The 25,655-nt window shown below is 44.7% G+C and overlaps 1 protein-coding gene across 1 annotated transcript in view; it reads left to right on the forward strand.

Annotated features, from left to right (window-relative positions):
- LOC112267501 (probable G-protein coupled receptor 149) overlaps positions 1–9,989 on the forward strand; it is a 61,437-nt gene extending 51,448 nt beyond the window's left edge. Inside the window, exon 4 of the mRNA XM_024445737.2 lies at positions 9,372–9,989. Coding sequence (XP_024301505.2) covers positions 9,372–9,989 — 618 coding nt within the window. The remainder of the gene's footprint in view (positions 1–9,371) is intronic.
- The last annotated feature ends 15,666 nt before the right edge of the window (positions 9,990–25,655 follow it).

Raw genomic sequence — 25,655 nt, forward strand, 5'->3', positions numbered from 1 at the left:
CAGGAGATAGACCTACAGTTAAATGACAGGAGATAGACCTACAGTTAAATGATAACAGGAGATAGACCTACAGTTAAATGACAACAGGAGATAGACCTACAGCTAAATGACAACAGGAGATAGACCTACAGATAAATGATAACAGGAGATAGACCTACAGTTAAATGATAACAGGAGATAGACCTACAGTTAAATGACAACAGGAGATAGACCTACAGCTAAATGACAACAGGAGATAGACCTACAGTTAAATGACAACAGGAGATAGACCTACAGCTAAATGATAACAGGAGATAGACCTACAGCTAAATGACAACAGGAGATAGACCTACAGCTAAATGACAACAAGAGATAGACCTACAGCTAAATGACAACAGGAGATAGACCTACAGTTAAATGATAACAGGAGATAGACCTACAGTTAAATGACAGGAGATAGACCTACAGTTAAATGACAACAGGAGATAGACCTACAGTTAAATGATAACAGGAGATAGACCTACAGTTAAATGACAGGAGATAGACCTACAGTTAAAAGATAACAGGAGATAGACCTACAGTTAAATGATAACAGGAGATAGACCTACAGTTAAATGACAGGAGATAGACCTACAGTTAAATGATAACAGGAGATAGACCTACAGTTAAATGACAGGAGATAGACCTACAGTTAAATGATAACAGGAGATAGACCTACAGTTAAATGATAACAGGAGATAGACCTACAGTTAAATGACAACAGGAGATAGACCTACAGTTAAATGATAACAGGAGATAGACCTACAGTTAAATGATGACAGGAGATAGACCTACAGCTAAATGATAACAGGAGATAGACCTACAGTTAAATGACAACAGGAGATAGACCTACAGTTAAATGATAACAGGAGATAGACCTACAGTTAAATGATAACAGGAGATAGACCTACAGCTAAATGATAACAGGAGATAGACCTACAGTTAAATAACAGGAGATAGACCTACAGTTAAATGATAACAGGAGATAGACCTACAGTTAAATGACAGGAGATAGACCTACAGTTAAATGATAACAGGAGATAGACCTACAGTTAAATAATGACAGGAGATAGACCTACAGTTAAATGATAACAGGAGATAGACCTACAGTTAAATGATAACAGGAGATAGACCTACAGTTAAATGATAACAGGAGATAGACCTACAGTTAAATGACAACAGGAGATAGACCTACAGCTAAATGACAACAGGAGATAGACCTACAGTTAAATAACAGGAGATAGACCTACAGTTAAATGATAACAGGAGATAGACCTACAGTTAAATGACAGGAGATAGACCTACAGTTAAATGATAACAGGAGATAGACCTACAGTTAAATGACAGGAGATAGACCTACAGTTAAATGATAACAGGAGATAGACCTACAGTTAAATAATGACAGGAGATAGACCTACAGTTAAATGATAACAGGAGATAGACCTACAGTTAAATGATACACACATACACATGATACAGTCAAATACACACATTCACACTCAGTCCCCTATCTCAAATACACACATTCACACTCAGTCCCCTATCTCAAATACACACATTCACACTCAGTCCCCTATCTCAAATACACACATTCACACTCAGTCCCCTATCTCAAATACACACATTCACACTCAGTCCCCTATCTCAAATACACACATTCACACTCAGTCCCCTATCTCAAATACACACATTCACACTCAGTCCCCTATCTCAAATACACACATTCACACTCAGTCCCCTATCTCAAAGTGTATTGTACTCTGAGTATTGTTCTGGTAATGGGTTCCTGACTGAATGATATTGAGCTGACAGCCAGAAGTCAGACTGAATGATAATGAGATGACAGCCAGGAGAAGTCAGACTGAATGATATTGAGCTGACAGCCAGAAGTCAGACTGAATGATATTGAGTTGACAGCCAGGAGAAGTCAGACTGAATGATGTTGCGCTGACAGCCAGGAGAAGTCAGACTGAATGATATTGAGATGACAGCCAGGAGAAGTCAGAGTGAATGATATTGAGATGACAGCCAGGAGAAGTCAGAGTGAATGATATTGAGATGACAGCCAGGAGAAGTCAGAGTGAATGATATTGAGATGACAGCCAGAAGTCAGACTGATTGATATTGAGTTGACAGCCAGGAGAAGTCAGAGAAGAGGTTACATGACTAGGGACCAGGACCTCTGATCTTCTCATCCAATGGGTTTTGAGAAGGAGGTGAGGAAAGTAGATATGAGGAATCAAATAAATTCATTGAGATTCTCCCCATGTACAACCCTACTGAGGTTCAGCTGCAGTAAAGTAACGTTGTCATGGACAGCAAGGTCAGGTGACCTGTTATCCTCGGCAATACATATATGCAGCTTCAGTGACGAGGGAACAAAGATCACAGTCCAACTTCTATCGGGCCCAACAGTAGCCAATGTACCCTAGACTTTCTACATTACAACATACTGTACCCTAGACTTTCTACATTACAACATACTGTACCCTAGACTTTCTACTTTCTACTTTACAACATAGTTTACCCTACACTTTCTACTTTCTACTTTACAACATACTGTACCCTACAATTTCTACTTTCTACTTTACAACATACTGTACCCTACACTTTCTACTTTACAACATACTGTACCCTACAATTTCTACTTTCTACTTTACAACATACTGTACCCTACACTTTCTACTTTCTATTTTATAACATACTGTACCCTTCACTTTCTACTTTACAACATACTCTATTCTACACTTTACACTGCTCCAGATTGCAGCCATCCAGCCACAGGTGTCAGCTGTTCTGAGCGATTCCGCTTTCGGGTAGTAGGGAACTCTCAGGAGGTTGGGACCAGGTTTTCCACACACATGCACACACCCTCTGACGAACCATCAAACAGGCAAAGTATCAATACAGGACTAAGATTGAATCCTACTATGCCCGGCTTTGACACTCATCGGATGTGGCAGGGCTTGTAAACTATCAAGAAGTACAAAGGGGAACCCAGCCGCGAGCTGCATAGTGACACGAGCCTGCTAGACGAGACAAAATGTCTTCTAAAGGCTGGCCATGGCTCACATCAACACCATCATCCCAGACATCCTGGACCCACTCCAATTCGCATACCACCCCAACAGATCCACAATCCCAACAGATGACGCAATCTCTAGTGTACTCCACACTGCCCTTTCCCACTTGGATAAAAGGAACACCTACGTGAGAATGCTGTTAATTGAATACAGCTCAGTTTTCAACACCATAGTGCCCTCCAAGCTCATCACTAAGCTCAGGACCCTGGGACTGAACACCTCCCTCTGCAACTAGATCAAGGACTTCCTGACTGGCAGCCTCCAGGTGGTGAAGGTAGGCAACAACACATGCGCCACACTGACCCTCAACATGGGGGACTGTCAGGGGGGCATGCTTAGTCCCTTCCTGTACTCCCTGTTCACCCATGACCGCACGACTCCAAAAGGGGCTGTAGTGAAATGGATTGATATATTTGAGTTCCTCTGTGTCTCCATCACTAAGGAACTATTGTGGTCCAAACACACCAACACAGTCGTGAATAGTGCATGCCAACTCCTCTTCCCACTCAGGAGGCTGAAAATGTTTGGGACAGGCCCTCAGATCCTCAAAAAGTTCTACAGCTGCACCATTGAGAGCATCTTGACTGGCATCAACTTCTTGGCATCGAACCATAAGGTGCTTGAAAGTGAAATGCTTACTTACAGGCTCTAACCAACAGTGCAAAAAAGGTATTACAATAGGTAAGTAAAGAAATAAAACAACAGTAAAAAGACAGTGAAAAATAACAGTAGCGAGGCTCTATACAGACACTGGTTAGTCAGGCTGATCGAGATAGTATGTACATGTAGATATGGTTAAAGTGTCTATGCATAAATGATGAACAGAGAGTAGCAGTAGTGTAAAAGAGTGGTTGGCGGGTTGTGGGACACAATGCAGATAGCCCGGTTAGCCAATGTGCGGGACCACTAGTTGGTCAGGCCAATTGAGGTAGTATGTACATGGATGTGTAGTTAAAGTGACTATGCATATAAAGATACACAGAGAGTAGCAGCAGTGTAAAAGAGGGGTTGGGAGGGGCACACAATGCCAAAAGTCCCGGTAGCCATTTGATTACCTGTTTAGGAGTCTTATGGCTTGGGGGTAAAAACTGTTGAGAAGCCTTTTTGTCCTAGACTTGGCACTTCGGTACTGCTTGCCATGTGGTAATAGAGAGAACAGTCTATGACTGGGGTGGCTGGGGTCTTTGACAATTTTTAGGGCCTTCCTCTGACACTGCCTGGTGTAGAGGTCCTGGATGGCAGGCAGCTTAGCCCCAGTGATGTACTGGGCTGTACGCACTACTCTCTGTAGTACCTTGCGGTCGGAGGCCGAGCAATTGCCGTACCAGGCAGTGATGCAACCAGTCGAGATGCTCTCAATATTGCAGCTGTAGAACATTTTGAGGATCTCAGGACCCATGCCAAATCTTTTTCGTTTCCTGAGGGTTGAATAGGCTTTGTCGTGCCCTCTTCACGACTGTCTTGGTGTGTTTTGACCATTCTAGTTTGTTGTTGATATGGACACCAAGGAACTTGAAGCTCTGAACCTGCTCCACTACAGCCCCGTCGATGATAATGGGGGCGTGCTCAGTCCTCCTTTTCCTGTAGTCTACAATCATCTCCTTAGTCTTGGTTACATTGAGGGATAGGTTGTTATTCTGGCACCACCTGGCCAGGTCTCTGACCTCCTCCCTATTGGCTGTCTCGTCATTGTCGGTGATCAGGCCTACCACTGTTGTGTCGTTTGCAAACTTAATGATGGTGTTGGAGTCGTGCCTGGCCATACAGTCGTGGGTGAACAGGGAGTACAGGAGTGGACTGAGCACGCACCCCTGGGAAGCTCCAGTGTTCAGGATGGCAGATGTGTTGCTACCTACCCTCACCACCTGGGGGCGGCCCATCAGGAAATCCAGGATCAAGTTGCAGAGGGAGGTGTTGAGTCCCAGGATCCTTAGCTTAGTGATTTGAGGGTACTATGGTGTTGAACGCTGAGCTGTAGTCAATGAATTGCATTCTCACATAAGTGTTCCTTTTGTCCAGGTGGGAAAGGGCAGTGTGGAGTGCAACAGAGATTGCATCATCTGTGGATCTTCCACACTCTTTCATTCTCTTCACATATGCTGCTGCTGCTGCTGCTACTCTCTTGATTATCTATCCTGATTGCCTGATCACTTTTACCCCTACCTACAAGAACATATTACCTAAATTCAGTGACGTTCGGAGACGTTTAAGATGAGAGAGGAAGATTTTTGTTTCGTGAACATGGCCTTATTTCTATTACAGGATATTGGATGACTGTCATTCATATTCCATTCACCCAGTTCAATGTAACATCGATAGGTTTAGGCTACTGCATGATACTCTAATTTTCCCTAAACCCATCATGAAGTTGCTACAATCTAGCCTATAAAAGTTTACAACGTAGGTGCACAAGTCGCGATAAATTTGATCAGTCAAACTGACAGACAGTGACCCATTCAATACCGCCTTGCACAGTCTTGCCTGCATCTATCTGATCTAGGGTGTAATCATTAGTCCAACAGTTGCAAACGAGAGTTTCTATTGGACAAATTCAGGTATGTTTATCTCTGTTTCATTCCCTTTGCTTCCTTTTAAGAAATGTTTTTTCAAGACAATCGGCGGAATGAATCACACGCAGACACAGTTCACTTTCATAGCAGCCACCTACAAACAGCATGATCATTTTGCTCCTTGTAGAATTCCTTCTCATGTCTGCGTGCTCTTCTTCACCTTTTCCCTTTGTTTGTGGACTTCAGTGAACACTACATCAGCTGCCTGTGACCAGGATAAAAAACCTTTTCAAGCCTTCATATCATAACCTCTAACTGCTACACACAGCCTACATCGTTGTCACCATATTAGCTAATGTCATAGCTAGTCAACATCGCTACTAGAGCTAATTCGTTGGTAAACCCACTACAATCATGCAGTACAGTGTCCAAGCAGTTTAGCAGTTACACCCCTGGGCCCCAACTGATAATTCATAATTATTAAAACCAAAATCTACCTCGACTTGGAAGAGTTCCTGTGTCGGCTAGCCGTAGCCAGCTGGCTAACATAGCATCCCTTTCTGTTGGCTAGCCGTAGCCTGCTGGCTAACATAGCATCCCTTTCTGTTGGCTAGCCGTAGCCTGCTGGCTAACATAGCATCCCTTTCTGTTGGCTAGCCGTAGCCTGCTGGCTAACATAGCATCCCTTTCTGTTGGCTAGCCATAGCCTGCTGGCTAACATAGCATCCCTTTCTGTTGGCTAGCCGTAGCCTGCTGGCTAACATAGCATCCCTTTCTGTTGGCTAGCCGTAGCCAGCTGGCTAACATAGCATCCCTTTCTGTTGGCTAGATGTAGCCTGCTGTGCTGTGGATTAGGAAGTGCCTTGGGTGTAAACACCAAGGAGTGTGTTTTGGCACTTAGTTTACATCCTGTTTATAGTCTTTTGTGTGTGTGTGTGTGTGTGTGTGTGTGTTAAGATGTTCTGACATACTGTAATGCGTACTGAATGACCATCCGCGAGTATACCCATGTAACCTTTCTGGAAACACATTAGGAACAGAAGGTCTCGTGCTTCACAGAGGAAAACAGAGGTCAGGGTTGTTGTTGTTGTTGTTGTGTCCTGTTTTCATCCACTACGCCACTGCTACAAGCCTCTAGTTTTCCAGACTTTAAGGAGGAAGACATTGTTTGGCCTTTCAGTGACTCTACCCACTGTGTTAATAAAGACAGGGTGACACTAGCTTTCACTATCACTCTCTATCTCTGGGCAATGTTAAGGACATTCTAGAAACACCACAGACCAGTTTAGACCAGAAGTTGGAAACATGATGTCTTCTTGGGGCTGTTGTCTTCATATATATATATATATATCTCTCTCTCTCCCTCTCTCTCCTCTCTCCCCCCCCTCTCTCCCTCCCCTCCCTCCCTCCCTACCCCTATGTCTCCCTGCTCTCCCTCCCCGTTGCTCCGCTGATGGGCTTGGTGTATTATTTGATTCGACTGGCACAGTGTGTTTTCCTCCCAGCGTGACTGTGAGGCACGGCAGGCATATTGACTGCTTTCGTTTTCTCGAATGTGGGATAGAGAGAAAGAGAGACAATGGGAGACAGAGGGCAAGACAGATAAGAGAGAGAAAGGAAAGAGAGGGTGTTGAAGATAGAGAGAATGACAGGGTGGGTAAGATCCTTATGCCTCAGTCAGAGGAAGTCAGATCACCAGATCACCATGTCTTAACTAATTCACTCAAGCTCAATACAACCAGTTAGACAACCTGCCACTCCCTTAACCGTTACTCTCTCACTCTCTCTTTCAATTAAATTCAATTCAATTCAAGTGAGTGAGGTAGATAATATATAAAGTGAATATATAAAGTGAAATAAACAATAAAAATGAACAGTAAACATTACACATACATCTTTCTCTCTCTCCCTCTCACTCTCTCTCGTGCTATGCCTCTCTCACTCTCTTTCTCACACTCTCACACTCTCAATTAAAGGGCTTTATTGGCATGGAGAACATATTTTTACATTGCCAGAGCAAATGAAATAGATAATAAACAAAAGTGCAATAAACAATAAACACTAAACAGTAAACATTACACTCACAACAGTTCCTGAAATAGAGACATTACAAATGTCATGTTATGTCTATATACAGTGTTGTAATGATGTGCAAATAGTTAAAGTACAAAAGGGAAAATAAATAAACATAAATATGGGTTGTATTTACAATGTTGTTTGTTCTTCACTGGTTGCCCCTTTCTTGTGGCAACAGGTCACAAATCTTGCTGCTGTGATGGCACACTGTGGTATTTCACTTACTAGCTATGGGAGTTTATCAAAATTGGGTTTGTTTTCGAAATCTTTGTGGATCTGTGTAATCTGAGGGAAATATGTGTCTCTAATATGGTCATACATTTGGCAGGAGGTTAGGAAGTACCGCTCAGTTTCCACCTCATTTTGTGGGCAGTGTGCACATAGCCTGTCTTCTCTTGAGTGCCAAGTCGGCCTTTCTCAATAGCAAGGCTATGCTCACTGAGTCTCTACATTTTCAACGCTTTCCTTAATTTTGGGTCAGTTTCTCTTTTCTTTCTCTTCGAATGAAATCTGTGTTTACATACAAGTACATCAACATTAAAACGACATGACAAAATGCAAAATATTAAATTATTGAAAATAGTCTTGTAATTTAAAAGAGGGGCCCTTCGTTAATGAAAGTAATAATGGATTGAGAACATCCATTTACACTTAATGGTGGAAGCTCACCACGAGCTATGCTAGCACCTAGCTGAGTGATGCAGATCACCCATTCTATTACCACGAGCTATGCTAGCACCTAGCTGAGTGATGCAGATCACCCATTCTATTACCACGAGCTATGCTAGCACCTAGCTGAGTGATGCAGATCACCCATTCTATTACCACGAGCTATGCTAGCACCTAGCTGAGTGATGCAGATCACCCATTCTATTACCACGAGCTATGCTAGCACCTAGCTGAGTGATGCAGATCACCCATTCTATTACCACGAGCTATGCTAGCACCTAGCTGAGTGATGCAGATCACCCATTCTATTACCACGAGCTATGCTAGCACCTGCAGCACCTAGCTGAGTGATGCAGATCACCCATTCTATTACCACGAGCTATGCTAGCACCTAGCTGAGTGATGCAGATCACCCATTCTATTACCACGAGCTATGCTAGCACCTAGCTGAGTGATGCAGATCACCCATTCTATTACCACGAGCTATGCTACCACCTAGCTGAGTGATGCAGATCACCCATTCTATTACCACGAGCTATGCTAGCACCTAGCTGAGTGATGCAGGGGAGCTTGAAATTAGAGAAAAGGTATTATACCCTGTGCTCTAATCCCACCTGCATATATATACACACACACACACTTCCAAGGCCCTCGATCTCAATGGGAACTCAGGGGAAGGGACTCACAGCTTGGTGGGCCCACACATTCATCAAGCTGCCCTGTTACATATCATAGACATATTGTGTAACTGGAGCTCATGTCATTGAGAGGTTTCTCAACAAAGATAAAGGCCTTTTAAGAACTACTACCATTTCCAGCTCATAACAGTGAGTGCATGTCAATTGAATTTCTTTTTTTTCAGCATCACAAATTATCTGTATTTATTTAGTCTCTTTGATCTGTATATAATTGGAAATGTACGTTGAGATATTTCTGTATATGCCCTAGATAAAATGTATAGTTGTTGCTCTACTAGATTTTGACTTTAGTCTGTGTTTGTCTTGTGTCCTTACAGAGATCTGGGGGAGGTCTGGCCCTCCCTCTGTGTGCCTTCCAGGGCACCGTCTCCCTGCATGCCCCCACAGGGAAGACCCTCTCCCTCTCCACCTACGAGGTCAGCAGCGACGGCCTCACCATCTCCCCCCACGCCACCAAGAAGGTGGAGGTCTACCGCTCAAAGTCTGTAGGCCACGAGCCCAGTGCAGACGACCCCACCACCGGGGGCCCGGCCGGGGGAGTAGGGACCGAGGTGGAGGTGGCAATGCGGGACACCAATGTGAAGATCCACCTGGAGGTGTTGGAGATCTGTGACAACGAGGAGGCCACGGACAGCGTGTCCATCATCTCTAACATCAGCCAGTCGTCCACCCACGCCCGCTCCCCGTCGCTGCGCTATTCTCGGAAGGAGAACCGCTTTGTCTCCTGTGACCTGGGGGAGACAGCCTCCTACTCACTGCTCATCCCCAACAGTGGCAACCCCGAGGTGGACAACATCAACATCAACATCCCTGACACGGTGGAGGCCCACCGGCAGAACAGTCGCAGGCAGAAACAGGAGACGGGAGGCTACCGCGAGGAGATACAGCTGCTCAACGAAGCCTACAGGAAGCAGGAAGAGGACAGAGAAGACTGATACACACAGGAAGCAGGAAGTGGACAGAGAAGTCTGATACATACACAGGAAGCAGGAAGAGGACAGAGAAGACTGATACACACAGGAAGCAGGAAGTGGACAGAGAAGACTGATACACACAGGAAGCAGGAAGTGGACAGAGAAGACTGATAAACACACAGGAAGCAGGAAGAGGACAGAGAAGACTGATACACACAGGAAGCAGGAAGTGGACAGAGAAGACTGATACATACACAGGAAGCAGGAAGAGACAGCGAAGACTGATAAACACACAGGAAGCAGGAAGTGGACAGAGAAGACTGATACACACAGGAAGCAGGAAGAGGACAGAGAAGACTGATACACACAGGAAGCAGGAAGTGGACAGAGAAGTCTGATACATACACAGGAAGCAGGAAGAGACAGCGAAGACTGATAAACACACAGGAAGCAGGAAGTGGACAGAGAAGACTGATACACACAGGAAGCAGGAAGTGGACAGAGAGTGTGATACATACACAGGAAGCAGGAAGAGACAGAGAAGACTGATAAACACACAGGAAGCAGGAAGTGGACAGAGAAGTCTGATACACACAGGAAGACAATGAGTGGACATAGAATACTGATGAGCACACAAAGGATGCAGACTGGGAATGCATAACTATATATTTTAAGTATGTGTTTTGACTAAACATTAGCTGCCACTGCCTAAGACTGCTGGGACACTTATCCTGTGTCCATTCTGTGATTTAGAGGTCCATTATGTATAGATGTGATGAGGTGAGGTGGAGAGAAGTGGATGCAGGAATAAGGGATGAGATGAGGTGGAGAGAAGGTGATGCTGCAGGACTAAGGGATGAGGTGAGGTGGAGAGAAGGTGATGCAGGACTAAGGGATGAGGTGGAGAGAAGGTGATGCAGGACTAAGGGATGAGGTGGAGAGAAGGTGATACAGGACTAAAGGATGAGGTGGAGAGAAGGTGATGCAGGACTAAGGGATGAGGTGGAGAGAAGGTGATGCAGGACTAAGGGATGAGGTGGAGAGAAGGTGATGCAGGACTAAGAGATGAGGTGGAGAGAAGGTGATGCAGGACTAAGAGATGAGGTGGAGAGAAGGTGATGCAGGACTAAGAGATGAGGTGGAGAGAAGGTGATGCAGGACTAAGAGATGAGGTGGAGAGAAGGTGATGCAGGACTAAGGGATGAGGTGAGGTGGAGAGAAGGTGATGCAGGACTAAGAGATGAGGTGGAGAGAAGGTGATACAGGACTAAGAGATGAGGTGGAGAGAAGGTGATGCAGGACTAAGAGATGAGGTGGAGAGAAGGTGATACAGGACTAAAGGTTAGCAGCACAATAAAAGAGTGAAGACTGAAAGGGAGTGCAGAGAGAAAGGATGGAGAGAAGATTACCCATGTTAGTATTCATGCCAGGGTCTCCAACATATGGCTGCCAATGGGTATGGCCCTCACCAATAAGTAAACATGGAGACTACCAGCCCCTGTGTCTGAGTCATCCCACTGTGTGTCTGTACTCGTAATATAATCTGCTGAAAGCCTGGACTCAGAATAGATCATTTACCATACTGTTCATTCTGCTGCTGTGAGACAAAACTATCATTTTATGTAAATCAGTCTGAAGAGAGAAATAGAAGATGCGAGAGAGAGAGAGAGAGAGAGAGGTAGAGAGAGGTAGAGAGAGGGAGGGAGAGAGAGAGACAGAGAGAGAGAGAGAGGAGAGGAGAGAGAAGTAGAGAGAGGTAGAGAGAGAGAGGTAGAGAGAGAGAGAGGTAGAGAGAGAGAGAGGGAGAGAGAGAGGTAGAGAGAGAGAGAGGAGAGAGAGAGAGAGAGAGAGAGAGAGAGAGAGAGGTAGAGAGAGAGAGAGGTAGAGAGAGAGAGAGAGGGAGAGAGAGAGAGAAGAGAGAGAGAGGTAGAGAGAGAGAGAGGAGAGAGAGAGAGAGAGAGGAGAGAGAGAGAGAGGAGAGAGAGTAGAGAGGTAGAGAGAGAGGTAGAGAGAGAGAGAGAGAGAGAGAGAGAGAGAGAGGGAGAGAGAGAGGTAGAGAGAGAGAGAGAGGGAGGAGAGAGAGAGAGGTAGAGAGAGAGAGAGGAGAGAGAGAGAGAGGAGGAGAGAGAGAGGAGAGAGAGGGAGAGAGAGAGGTAGAGAGAGAGAGAGGAGAGAGAGAGAGAGAGAGAGAGAGAGAGAGAGAGAGAGAGGTAGAGGGGGAGATGAATATACAACAGTGTTTTTTTCTGCCTCATGAACATTCCACTAATAATTTCCCTGAACGACAGTGTGAATATTTTACCACTGATGGAGGCACCAAGTGAAAGTGCGTTTTTTCCCGAGTCACTTAGAGCTGTTCTCCTCTAGCCTCTCAGTTCACTGCCTCTCCAATCACACGGAGTGACCCAGGCTCTTCCGCTATGCTTCGTACATATGCTTAAAACTAGACGGTAATAGAATATCTATTGGTGATTCACTACGGTTCTAAATATTCACCAGGATGACTATGAACTAAAAGATAGAGTTATGTTATAGTTATATTCTGTTTCACTGCTTTGTATGCACACACACGCACACACACATGCGCACACACACGCACACACCCGCACACACCCGCTCGTACGCAAACACACATCAACAAGGTACATTACACCCTACCTCCAGGTCACGCAGTAATGGATGTATTCTATTTGATGTTTCATAACGGATGTGTTTTTGTTGTGTGTTATCTGTGCTGTGTGTCTTTCAGCAGAGAAAAGCTTTGTCACGTGTGACATAATGTTCTGTCCTTCATATGAGTGTGCTCATTACATATTTATACTAGAAAATTCCCTCAAACAACACTGTAAAATGCATTAACATCCAGACTGCTTCAAGGCAACAACAACAAAAGCAAGTTAGAGAAAAGAGGCTTACAGAATCATATGGCTTTTGAATCATATGGCTTTTGAATCATATGACGTTTGAATCATATGACGTTTGAATCATATGGCTTTTGAATAATATGGCTTATGAATCATATGACTTATGAATCATATGGCTTATGAATCATATGGCTTTTGAATCATATGGCTTATGAATCATATGACATATGAATCATATGACTTATGAATCATATGACTTATGAATCATATGGCTTATTCATAATATGGTATATGAATCATAACCAGTGTGTCCCAGGAGATGAGTTGACCTCCGACCTTGTAATGAATAGAGAGCATTTCAGTGTTTTGACAGAGTGTTTAGAATTGACCAACCCTTTCAACACAGCAGTACCACATCTCTTCAGCCAAGCAGAATGGAAATAAACTCAACATTGTCTTATTTATTCATTCATGCGAATACAAGGTTTTGAAAGCCCATCTGCTTTTCCATTCAGTACACATTTGTAGATGTTTTTCTTCTTTTTAATTGGAGAACATTGAGGAAGGATGCATGGCTCACCACTGAGGAGGCTGGCATTGATGTTTGTTTACCTACAGCCACCAATTGTGCAAGTTCTCCCACTTAAAAAGATGAGAGAGGCCTGTAATTTTCATCATAGGTACACATCAACTATGACAGACAAAATGAGGGGGAAAAAAATCCAGAAAATCACATTGTAGGACTTTTAACTGAATTTATTCGCAAATTATGGTGGTCCTCTCGCCCATGTACCATGTACCCCCCCCATCCCCCATCCCGTCCTCTCGCCCATGTACCATGTACCTCCCATCCCCATCCTCTCTCCCATGTACCATGTACCACCCATCCCCGTCCTCTCGCCCATGTACCCCCATTCCGTCCTCCCCCCATCCCCGTCCTCTCACCCATGTCCCCCCATCCCCATCCTCTCGCCCATGTCCCCCAATCCCTGTCCTCTCACCCATGTACCCCCATCCCTGTCCTCTCGCCCATGTACCCCCATCCCCCATCCCCGTCCTCTCGCCCATGTCCCCTCAATCCCTGTCCTCTCGCCCATGTCCCCCAATCCCCTGTCCTCTCGCCCATGTACCCCCATCCCCCATCCCCGTCCTCTCGCCCATGTCCCCCAATCCCTGTCCTCTCGCCCATGTACCCCCCATCCCCCATCCCCCCCATCGCCCATGTCCCCCATCCCTGTCCTCTCGCCCATGTCCCCCAATCCCCCATCCCCCAATCCCTGTCCTCTCGCCCATGTACCCCCATCCCCGTCCTCTCGTCCATGTACCCCCATCCCCGTCCTCTCGCCCATGTACCCCCCATCCCCGTCCTCTCTCTGTCACCTGACACGTCCTCTGGGTTCTTAATGCAGTTTTAACCTCTCCACTATTAGCTTTTTGAATTTGACCTCTGTGTCCTGGGGAAGGAACTGAAGACTATAGGTGGTGTCCTGGGGTAGGAACTGAATACTATAGGTGGTGTCCTGGGGTAGGAACTGAAGAGCCTAGGAAGTGTCCTGGGGTAGGAACTGAAGAGCATAGGAAGTGTCCTTTGGTAGGAACTGAGGAGCATAGGAAGTGACCTGGGGTAGGAACTGAGGAGCATAGGAAGTGACCTGGGGTAGGAACTGAGGAGCATAGGAAGTGACCTGGGGTAGGAACTGAAGACAATAGAAGGTTTCCTGGGGTAGGAACTGAGGAGCATAGGAAGTGACCTGGGGTAGGAACTGAGGAGCATAGGAAGTGACCTCGGGTAGGAACTGAAGAGCATAGGAAGTGACCTGGGGTAGGAACTGAAGAGCATAGGAAGTGACCTGGGGTAGCAACTGAAGACAATAGAAGGTTTCCTGGGGTAGGAACTGAGGAGCATAGGAAGTGACCTGGGGTAGGAACTGAGGAGCATAGGAAGTGACCTGGGGTAGGAACTGAAGACTATAGGAGGTTTCCTGGGGTAGGAACTGAAGACTATAGGTGGTGTCCTGGGGTAGGAACTGAAGAGCATAGAAAGTGACCTGGGGTAGGAACTGAGGAGCATAGGAAGTGACCTGGGGTAGCAACTGAAGACTATAGGAGGTTTCCTGGGGTAGGAACTGAAGACTATAGGTGGTGTCCTGGGGTAGCAACTGAAGACTATAGAAGGTTTCCTGGGGTAGGAACTGAGGAGCATAGGAAGAGTCCTGGGGTAGGAACTGAGTGTTAATGTCCTCTTTAACCAGTAGGTGACACATCCCTAATCTGTCCTGAAGCCACTTCATTTATTTATTTAAATGTTTATTTAACCCTTATTTTACCAGGTTTAGTTGACTGAGAACACATTCAAATTTACGGAGAGGAAGGGGGGTGATTAGGTGGCCATGATGGTATGAGGGATAGATCTTCCTATTAACAAAATGTGATTACACTCTTGTTACTTGAAGAATAAAATCTGAAATAGTGCCAACCAAATATAAAGAGTTACACCTACTACCACTACCGCATGAATGTTAAAACAGCATGCTTTTCCTCACCTCTGGGTTAAGTCATTCAGCATGGGGGGGGTCAAAGGTTGTTGGTTGCCAGGTAACACCGGGAGGCCTAAGGAGAGTTAAAGTGTAAGGAAGCACAGATGGGGAGGATAGAGGGTGGGGAAATCAATTCAACCTAAAGCAACTCTCCCTCTCAATCTCTCTAACTCGATTTCTCTGGCCTCCTGTCTCCTCATTCTCTCCCCTCTTTCTGACTCATTCCCTGTCTCGCACGTTTCAAATAGTGGTAAAGTTGAGACTAAAGGCACTAACAGATGGAGAGACGTCTGTGTTTTCCCCGTCACCTCAACGCCAGAGGGAACCTCTGATTCAAAACCCAGACACATTGTGAATCTTTCACATCGTCTCCCAGAAAAATGTTCACAGACGGAGTAGATTTCAGTCACAACTGATTAGTGGCGGATCTTAAAAGGGAGAATATCTATCCGATACCGTTTGGCCATCACTCATTCATATAATTTTATGTACATATTCCTATTCATTATTTTACACTTGTGTGTGTATAAGGGAGTTGTTGTGAAATTGTTAGATTCCTTGTTAGATATTATTGCATGGTCGGAACTATAAGCACAAGCATTTCGCTACACTCACATTAACATCTGCTAACCATGTGTATGTGACAACTAAAAATGGATTTGATTTGATTTCTAGGAAGTGAAACATCCTCACGAGATTGGGGACTTACATTAAATACACACAGAAGGCTGAATCATGGTCAAAACAGAATAACCCCAACAATAATCACCTGTCATTCATTTAAATTGACACTGATATCAGTTATTTATTTGATTGAATAGCAGCTTCGCCCTTTGACGTAATGCATTCTGAGGTCATTCCTGTTAATTGATTGGCTGGATGAAACGCTGGACCACACAGAGTAGGAGTTGAGGACGACCTCCATAGTGATGGACGAGGTGCAGACGGACTGACGGATGGTAAAACATTACAGCAGTACTGAGACTCCTTCAGGAGGAGGAGAGTCACAAACTCCTGTATTATTACTGAGACTCCTTCAGGAGGAGGAGAGTCACAAACTCCTGTATTATTACTGAGACTCCTTCAGGAGGAGAGTCACAAACTCCTGTATTATTACTGAGACTCCTTCAGGAGGAGGAGAGTCACAAACTCCTGTATTGTTACTGAGACTCCTTCAGGAGGAGAGTCACAAACTCCTGTATTATTACTGAGACTCCTTCAGGAGGAGAGTCACAATCTCCTGTATTATTACTGAGACTCCTTCAGGAGGAGGAGAGTCACAAACTCCTGTATTATTACTGAGACTCCTTCAGGAGGAGAGTCACAAACTCCTGTATTATTACTGAGACTCCTTCAGGAGGAGAGTCACAAACTCCTGTATTATTACTGAGACTCCTTCAGGAGGAGGAGAGTCACAAACTCCTGTATTATTACTGAGACTCCTTCAGGAGGAGAGTCACAAACTCCTGTATTATTACTGAGACTCCTTCAGGAGGAGAGTCACAATCTCCTGTATTATTACTGAGACTCCTTCAGGAGGAGGAGAGTCACAATCTCCTGTATTATTACTGAGACTCCTTCAGGAGGAGGAGAGTCACAAACTCCTGTATTATTACTGAGACTCCTTCAGGAGGAGAGTCACAAAGTCCTGTATTATTACTGAGACTCCTTCAGGAGGAGGAGAGTCACAAACTCCTGTATTATTACTGAGACTCCTTCAGGAGGAGGAGAGTCACAAACTCCTGTATTATTACTGAGACTCCTTCAGGAGGAGAGTCACAAACTCCTGTATTATTACTGAGACTCCTTCAGGAGGAGGAGAGTCACAAACTCCTGTATTATTACTGAGACTCCTTGAGGAGGAGAGTCACAAACTCCTGTATTATTACTGAGACTCCTTCAGGAGGAGAGTCACAAACTCCTGTATTATTACTGAGACTCCTTCAGGAGGAGGAGAGTCACAAACTCCTGTATTATTACTGAGACTCCTTCAGGAGGAGAGTCACAAACTCCTGTATTATTACTGAGACTCCTTCAGGAGGAGAGTCAAACTCCTGTATTATCACTGAGACTCCTTCAGGAGGAGAGTCACAAACTCCTGTATTATTACTGAGACTACTTCAGGAGGAGAGTCACAAACTCCTGTATTATTACTGAGACTCCTTCAGGAGGAGAGTCACAAACTCCTGTATTATTACTGAGACTCCTTCAGGAGGAGAGTCACAAACTCCTGTATTATTACTGAGACTCCTTCAGGAGGAGAGTCACAAACTCCTGTATTATTACTGAGACTCCTTCAGGAGGAGAGTCACAAACTCCTGTATTATTACTGAGACTCCTTCAGGAGGAGAGTCACAAACTCCTGTATTATTACTGAGACTCCTTCAGGAGGAGAGTCACAAACTCCTGTATTATTACTGAGACTCCTTCAGGAGGAGAGTCACAAACTCCTGTATTATTACTGAGACTCCTTCAGGAGGAGAGTCACAGACTCCTGTATTATTACTGAGACTCCTTCAGGAGGAGAGTCACAAACTCCTGTATTATTACCGAGACTCCTTCCGGAGGAGAGTCACAAACTCCTGTATTATTACTGAGACTCCTTCAGGAGGAGGAGAGTCACAAACTCCTGTATTATTACTGAGACTCCTTCAGGAGGAGAGTCACAAACTCCTGTATTATTACTGAGACTCCTTGAGGAGGAGGAGAGTCACAAACTCCTGTATTATTACTGAGACTCCTTCAGGAGGAGAGTCACAATCTCCTGTATTATTACTGAGACTCCTTCAGGAGGAGGAGAGTCACAAACTCCTGTATTGTTACTGAGACTCCTTCAGGAGGAGAGTCACAAACTCCTGTATTATTACTGAGACTCCTTCAGGAGGAGAGTCACAATCTCCTGTATTATTACTGAGACTCCTTCAGGAGGAGGAGAGTCACAAACTCCTGTATTATTACTGAGACTCCTTCAGGAGGAGGAGAGTCACAAACTCCTGTATTATTACTGAGACTCCTTCAGGAGGAGAGTCACAAACTCCTGTATTATTACTGAGACTCCTTCAGGAGGAGGAGAGTCACAAACTCCTGTATTATTACCGAGACTCCTTCAGGAGGAGAGTCACAAACTCCTGTATTATTACTGAGACTCCTTCAGGAGGAGAGTCACAATCTCCTGTATTATTACTGAGACTCCTTCAGGAGGAGGAGAGTCACAATCTCCTGTATTATTACTGAGACTCCTTCAGGAGGAGGAGAGTCACAAACTCCTGTATTATTACTGAGACTCCTTCAGGAGGAGAGTCACAAAGTCCTGTATTATTACTGAGACTCCTTCAGGAGGAGGAGAGTCACAAACTCCTGTATTATTACTGAGACTCCTTCAGGAGGAGGAGAGTCACAAACTCCTGTATTATTACTGAGACTCCTTCAGGAGGAGAGTCACAAACTCCTGTATTATTACTGAGACTCCTTCAGGAGGAGGAGAGTCACAAACTCCTGTATTATTACTGAGACTCCTTGAGGAGGAGAGTCACAAACTCCTGTATTATTACTGAGACTCCTTCAGGAGGAGAGTCACAAACTCCTGTATTATTACTGAGACTCCTTCAGGAGGAGGAGAGTCACAAACTCCTGTATTATTACTGAGACTCCTTCAGGAGGAGAGTCACAAACTCCTGTATTATTACTGAGACTCCTTCAGGAGGAGAGTCACAAACTCCTGTATTATCACTGAGACTCCTTCAGGAGGAGAGTCACAAACTCCTGTATTATTACTGAGACTCCTTCAGGAGGAGAGTCACAAACTCCTGTATTATTACTGAGACTCCTTCAGGAGGAGAGTCACAAACTCCTGTATTATTACTGAGACTCCTTCAGGAGGAGAGTCACAAACTCCTGTATTATTACTGAGACTCCTTCAGGAGGAGAGTCACAAACTCCTGTATTATTACTGAGACTCCTTCAGGAGGAGAGTCACAAACTCCTGTATTATTACTGAGACTCCTTCAGGAGGAGAGTCACAAACTCCTGTATTATTACTGAGACTCCTTCAGGAGGAGAGTCACAAACTCCTGTATTATTACTGAGACTCCTTCAGGAGGAGAGTCACAAACTCCTGTATTATTACTGAGACTCCTTCAGGAGGAGAGTCACAAACTCCTGTATTATTACTGAGACTCCTTCAGGAGGAGAGTCACAAACTCCTGTATTATTACTGAGACTGAGACTCCTTCAGGAGGAGGAGAGTCACAAACTCCTGTATTATTACTGAGACTCCTTCAGGAGGAGAGTCACAAACTCCTGTATTATTACTGAGACTCCTCAGGAGGAGGAGAGTCACAAACTCCTGTATTATTACTGAGACTCCTTCAGGAGTAGAGTCACAATCTCCTGTATTATTACCGAGACTCCTTCAGGAGGAGGAGAGTCACAAACTCCTGTATTGTTACTGAGACTCCTTCAGGAGGAGAGTCACAAACTCCTGTATTATTACTGAGACTCCTTCAGGAGGAGAGTCACAATCTCCTGTATTATTACTGAGACTCCTTCAGGAGGAGGAGAGTCACAATCTCCTGTATTATTACTGAGACTCCTTCAGGAGGAGGAGAGTCACAAACTCCTGTATTATTACTGAGACTCCTTCAGGAGGAGAGTCACAAACTCCTGTATTATTACTGAGACTCCTTGAGGAGGAGGAGAGTCACAAACTCCTGTATTATTACTGAGACTCCTTCAGGAGGAGAGTCACAATCTCCTGTATTATTACCGAGACTCCTTCAGGAGGAGGAGAGTCACAAACTCCTGTATTGTTACTGAGACTCCTTCAGGAGGAGAGTCACAAACTCCTGTATTATTACTGAGACTCCTTCAGGAGGAGAGTCACAATCTCCTGTATTATTACTGAGACTCCTTCAGGAGGAGGAGAGTCACAAACTCCTGTATTATTACTGAGACTCCTTCAGGAGGAGGAGAGTCACAAACTCCTGTATTATTACTGAGACTCCTTCAGGAGGAGGAGAGTCACAAACTCCTGTATTATTACTGAGACTCCTTCAGGAGGAGAGTCACAATCTCCTGTATTATTACTGAGACTCCTTCAGGAGGAGGAGAGTCACAAACTCCTGTATTATTACTGAGACTCCTTCAGGAGGAGGAGAGTCACAAACTCCTGTATTATTACTGAGACTCCTTCAGGAGGAGGAGAGTCACAAACTCCTGTATTATTACTGAGACTCCTTCAGGAGGAGGAGAGTCACAAACTCCTGTATTATTACTGAGACTCCTTCAGGAGGAGAGTCACAAACTCCTGTATTATTACTGAGACTCCTTCAGGAGGAGAGTCACAAACTCCTGTATTATTACTGAGACTCCTTCAGGAGGAGAGTCACAAACTCCTGTATTATTACTGAGACTCCTTCAGGAGGAGAGTCACAAACTCCTGTATTATTACTGAGACTCCTTCAGGAGGAGAGTCACAAACTCCTGTATTATTACTGAGACTCCTTCAGGAGGAGAGTCACAGACTCCTGTATTATTACTGAGACTCCTTCAGGAGGAGAGTCACAAACTCCTGGAGACTCCTTCCGGAGTCACAAACTCCTGTATTATTACTGAGACTCCTTCAGGAGGAGAGTCACAAACTCCTGTATTATTACTGAGACTCCTTCAGGAGGAGAGTCACAAACTCCTGTATTATTACTGAGACTCCTTCAGGAGGAGGAGAGTCACAAACTCCTGTATTATTACTGAGACTCCTTCAGGAGGAGAGTCACAAACTCCTGTATTATTACTGAGACTCCTTCAGGAGGAGGAGAGTCACAAACTCCTGTATTATTACTGAGACTCCTTCAGGAGGAGGAGAGTCACAAACTCCTGTATTATTACTGAGACTCCTTCAGGAGGAGAGTCACAATCTCCTGTATTATTACTGAGACTCCTTCAGGAGGAGGAGAGTCACAAACTCCTGTATTATTACTGAGACTCCTTCAGGAGGAGGAGAGTCACAAACTCCTGTATTATTACTGAGACTCCTTCAGGAGGAGAGTCACAAACTCCTGTATTATTACTGAGACTCCTTCAGGAGGAGGAGAGTCACAAACTCCTGTATTATTACTGAGACTCCTTCAGGAGGAGAGTCACAAACTCCTGTATTATTACTGAGACTCCTTCAGGAGGAGGAGAGTCACAAACTCCTGTAGTTACTGAGACTCCTTCAGGAGGAGAGTCACAAACTCCTGTATTATTACTGAGACTCCTTCAGGAGGAGGAGAGTCACAAACTCCTGTATTATTACTGAGACTCCTTCAGGAGGAGGAGAGTCACAAACTCCTGTATTATTACTGAGACTCCTTCAGGAGGAGGAGAGTCACAAACTCCTGTATTATTACTGAGACTCCTTCAGGAGGAGAGTCACAATCTCCTGTATTATTACTGAGACTCCTTCAGGAGGAGGAGAGTCACAAACTCCTGTATTATTACTGAGACTCCTTCAGGAGGAGGAGAGTCACAAACTCCTGTATTATTACTGAGACTCCTTCAGGAGGAGGAGAGTCACAAACTCCTGTATTATTACTGAGACTCCTTCAGGAGGAGGAGAGTCACAAACTCCTGTATTATTACTGAGACTCCTTCAGGAGGAGGAGAGTCAAAAACTCCTGTATTATTACTGAGACTCCTTCAGGAGGAGAGTCACAAACTCCTGTATTATTACTGAGACTCCTTCAGGAGGAGGAGAGTCACAAACTCCTGTATTATTACTGAGACTCCTTCAGGAGGAGAGTCACAAACTCCTGTATTATTACTGAGACTCCTTCAGGAGGAGGAGAGGCACAAACTCCTGTATTATTACTGAGACTCCTTCAGGAGGAGAGTCACAAACTCCTGTATTATTACTGAGACTCCTTCAGGAGGAGAGTCACAATCTCCTGTATTATTACTGAGACTCCTTCAGGAGGAGGAGAGTCACAAACTCCTGTATTATTACTGAGACTCCTTCAGGAGGAGGAGAGTCACAAACTCCTGTATTATTACTGAGACTCCTTCAGGAGGAGAGTCACAATCTCCTGTATTATTACTGAGACTCCTTCAGGAGGAGGAGAGTCACAAACTCCTGTATTATTACTGAGACTCCTTCAGGAGGAGAGTCACAAACTCCTGTGTTATTACTGAGACCTCTTCAGGAGGAGAGTCACAGACTCCTGTATTATTACTGAGACTCCTTCAGGAGGAGGAGAGTCACAAACTCCTGTATTATTACTGAGACTCCTTCAGGAGGAGGAGAGTCACAAATCTCCTGTATTATTACTGAGACTCCTTCAGGAGGAGGAGAGTCACAAACTCCTGTATTATTACTGAGACTCCTTCAGGAGGAGAGTCACAAACTCCTGTATTATTACTGAGACTCCTTCAGGAGGAGAGTCACAATCTCCTGTATTATTACTGAGACTCCTTCAGGAGGAGGAGAGTCACAAACTCCTGTATTATTACTGAGACTCCTTCAGGAGGAGAGTCACAATCTCCTGTATTATTACTGAGACTCCTTCAGGAGGAGGAGAGTCACAAACTCCTGTATTATTACTGAGACTCCTTCAGGAGGAGAGTCACAAACTCCTGTATTATTACTGAGACTCCTTCAGGAGGAGGAGAGTCACAAACTCCAGTATTATTACTGAGACTCCTTCAGGAGGAGGAGAGTCACAAACTCCTGTATTATTACTGAGACTCCTTCAGGAGGAGAGTCACAAACTCCTGTATTATTACTGAGACTCCTTCAGGAGGAGGAGAGTCACAATCTCCTGTATTATTACTGAGACTCCTTCAGGAGGAGGAGAGTCACAAACTCCTGTATTATTACTGAGACTCCTTCAGGAGGAGAGTCACAAACTCCTGTGTTATTACTGAGACTCCTTCAGGAGGAGAGTCACAAACTCCTGTATTATTACTGAGACACCTTCAGGAGGAGGAGAGTCACAAACTCCTGTATTATTACTGAGACTCCTTCAGGAGGAGAGTCACAAACTCCTGTATTATTACTGAGACTCCTTCAGGAGGAGGAGAGTCACAAACTCCTGTATTATTACTGAGACTCCTTCAGGAGGAGGAGAGTCACAAACTCCTGTATTGTTACTGAGACTCCTTCAGGAGGAGAGTCACAAACTCCTGTATTATTACTGAGACTCCTTCAGGAGGAGAGTCACAAACTCCTGTATTATTACTGAGACTCCTTCAGGAGGAGAGTCACAATCTCCTGTATTATTACTGAGACTCCTTCAGGAGGAGGAGAGTCACAATCTCCTGTATTATTACTGAGACTCCTTCAGGAGGAGAGTCACAATCTCCTGTATTATTACTGAGACTCCTTCAGGAGGAGGAGAGTCACAAACTCCTGTATTATTACTGAGACTCCTTCAGGAGGAGGAGAGTCACAAACTCCTGTATTATTACTGAGACTCCTTCAGGAGGAGAGTCACAAACTCCTGTGTTATTACTGAGACTTCAGGAGGAGAGACTCCTGTATTATTACTTCAGGAGGAGGAGAGTCACAAACTCCTGTATTATTACTGAGACTCCTTCAGGAGGAGGAGAGTCACAAACTCCTGTATTATTACTGAGACTCCTTCAGGAGGGAGAGTCACAAACTCCTGTATTATTACTGAGACTCCTTCAGGAGGAGGAGAGTCACAAACTCCTGTATTATTACTGAGACTCCTTCAGGAGGAGGAGAGTCACAAACTCCTGTATTATTACTGAGACTCCTTCAGGAGGAGGAGAGTCACAAACTCCTGTATTATTACTGAGACTCCTTCAGGAGGAGAGAGTATTAAGACTCCTTGTCACAATCTCCTGTATTATTACTGAGACTCCTTCAGGAGGAGGAGAGTCACAAACTCCTGTATTATTACTGAGACTCCTTCAGGAGGAGAGTCACAATCTCCTGTATTATTACTGAGACTCCTTCAGGAGGAGGAGAGTCACAAACTCCTGTATTATTACTGAGACTCCTTCAGGAGTAGAGTCACAATCTCCTGTATTATTACTGAGACTCCTTCAGGAGGAGGAGAGTCACAAACTCCTGTATTATTACTGAGACTCCTTCAGGAGGAGAGTCACAAACTCCTGTATTATTACTGAGACTCCTTCAGGAGGAGGAGAGTCACAAACTCCTGTATTATTACTGAGACTCCTTCAGGAGGAGGAGAGTCACAATCTCCTGTATTATTACTGAGACTCCTTCAGGAGGAGGAGAGTCACAAACTCCTGTATTATTACTGAGACTCCTTCAGGAGGAGAGTCACAAACTCCTGTATTATTACTGAGACTCCTTCAGGAGGAGAGTCACAATCTCCTGTATTATTACTGAGACTCCTTCAGGAGGAGGAGAGTCACAAACTCCTGTATTATTACTGAGACTCCTTCAGGAGGAGAGTCACAATCTCCTGTATTATTACTGAGACTCCTTCAGGAGGAGGAGAGTCACAAACTCCTGTATTATTACTGAGACTCCTTCAGGAGGAGAGTCACAAACTCCTGTGTTATTACTGAGACCTCTTCAGGAGGAGAGTCACAGACTCCTGTATTATTACTGAGACTCCTTCAGGAGGAGGAGAGTCACAAACTCCTGTATTATTACTGAGACTCCTTCAGGAGGAGAGTCACAAACTCCTGTATTATTACTGAGACTCCTTGAGGAGGAGGAGAGTCACAAACTCCTGTATTATTACTGAGACTCCTTCAGGAGGAGAGTCACAATCTCCTGTATTATTACCGAGACTCCTTCAGGAGGAGGAGAGTCACAAACTCCTGTATTATTACTGAGACTCCTTCAGGAGGAGAGTCACAAACTCCTGTATTATTACTGAGACTCCTTCAGGAGGAGAGTCACAAACTCCTGTATTATTACTGAGACTCCTTCAGGAGGAGGAGAGTCACAGACTCCTGTATTATTACTGAGACTCCTTCAGGAGGAGAGTCACAAACTCCTGTATTATTACTGAGACTCCTTCAGGAGGAGGAGAGTCACAAACTCCTGTATTATTACCGAGACTCCTTCAGGAGGAGAGTCACAGACTCCTGTATTATTACTGAGACTCCTTCAGGAGGACACAGAAGCAGGAGGAGCCTCCTTCAGGAGGAGACAGAAGCAGGAGGAGACTCCTTCAGGAGGACACAGAAGCAGGAGGAGACTCCTTCAGGAGGACACAGAAGCAGGAGGAGAGGAGGAGAGGAGGAGGATGCACATTTCAAAAGGGCTCTTGCTTAACATTTTATCCATATTTCATGACAGGGCA

The sequence above is a fragment of the Oncorhynchus tshawytscha genome, linkage group LG14, assembly GCF_018296145.1.
Source record: "Oncorhynchus tshawytscha isolate Ot180627B linkage group LG14, Otsh_v2.0, whole genome shotgun sequence".
Lineage (NCBI taxonomy): Eukaryota > Metazoa > Chordata > Actinopteri > Salmoniformes > Salmonidae > Oncorhynchus > Oncorhynchus tshawytscha.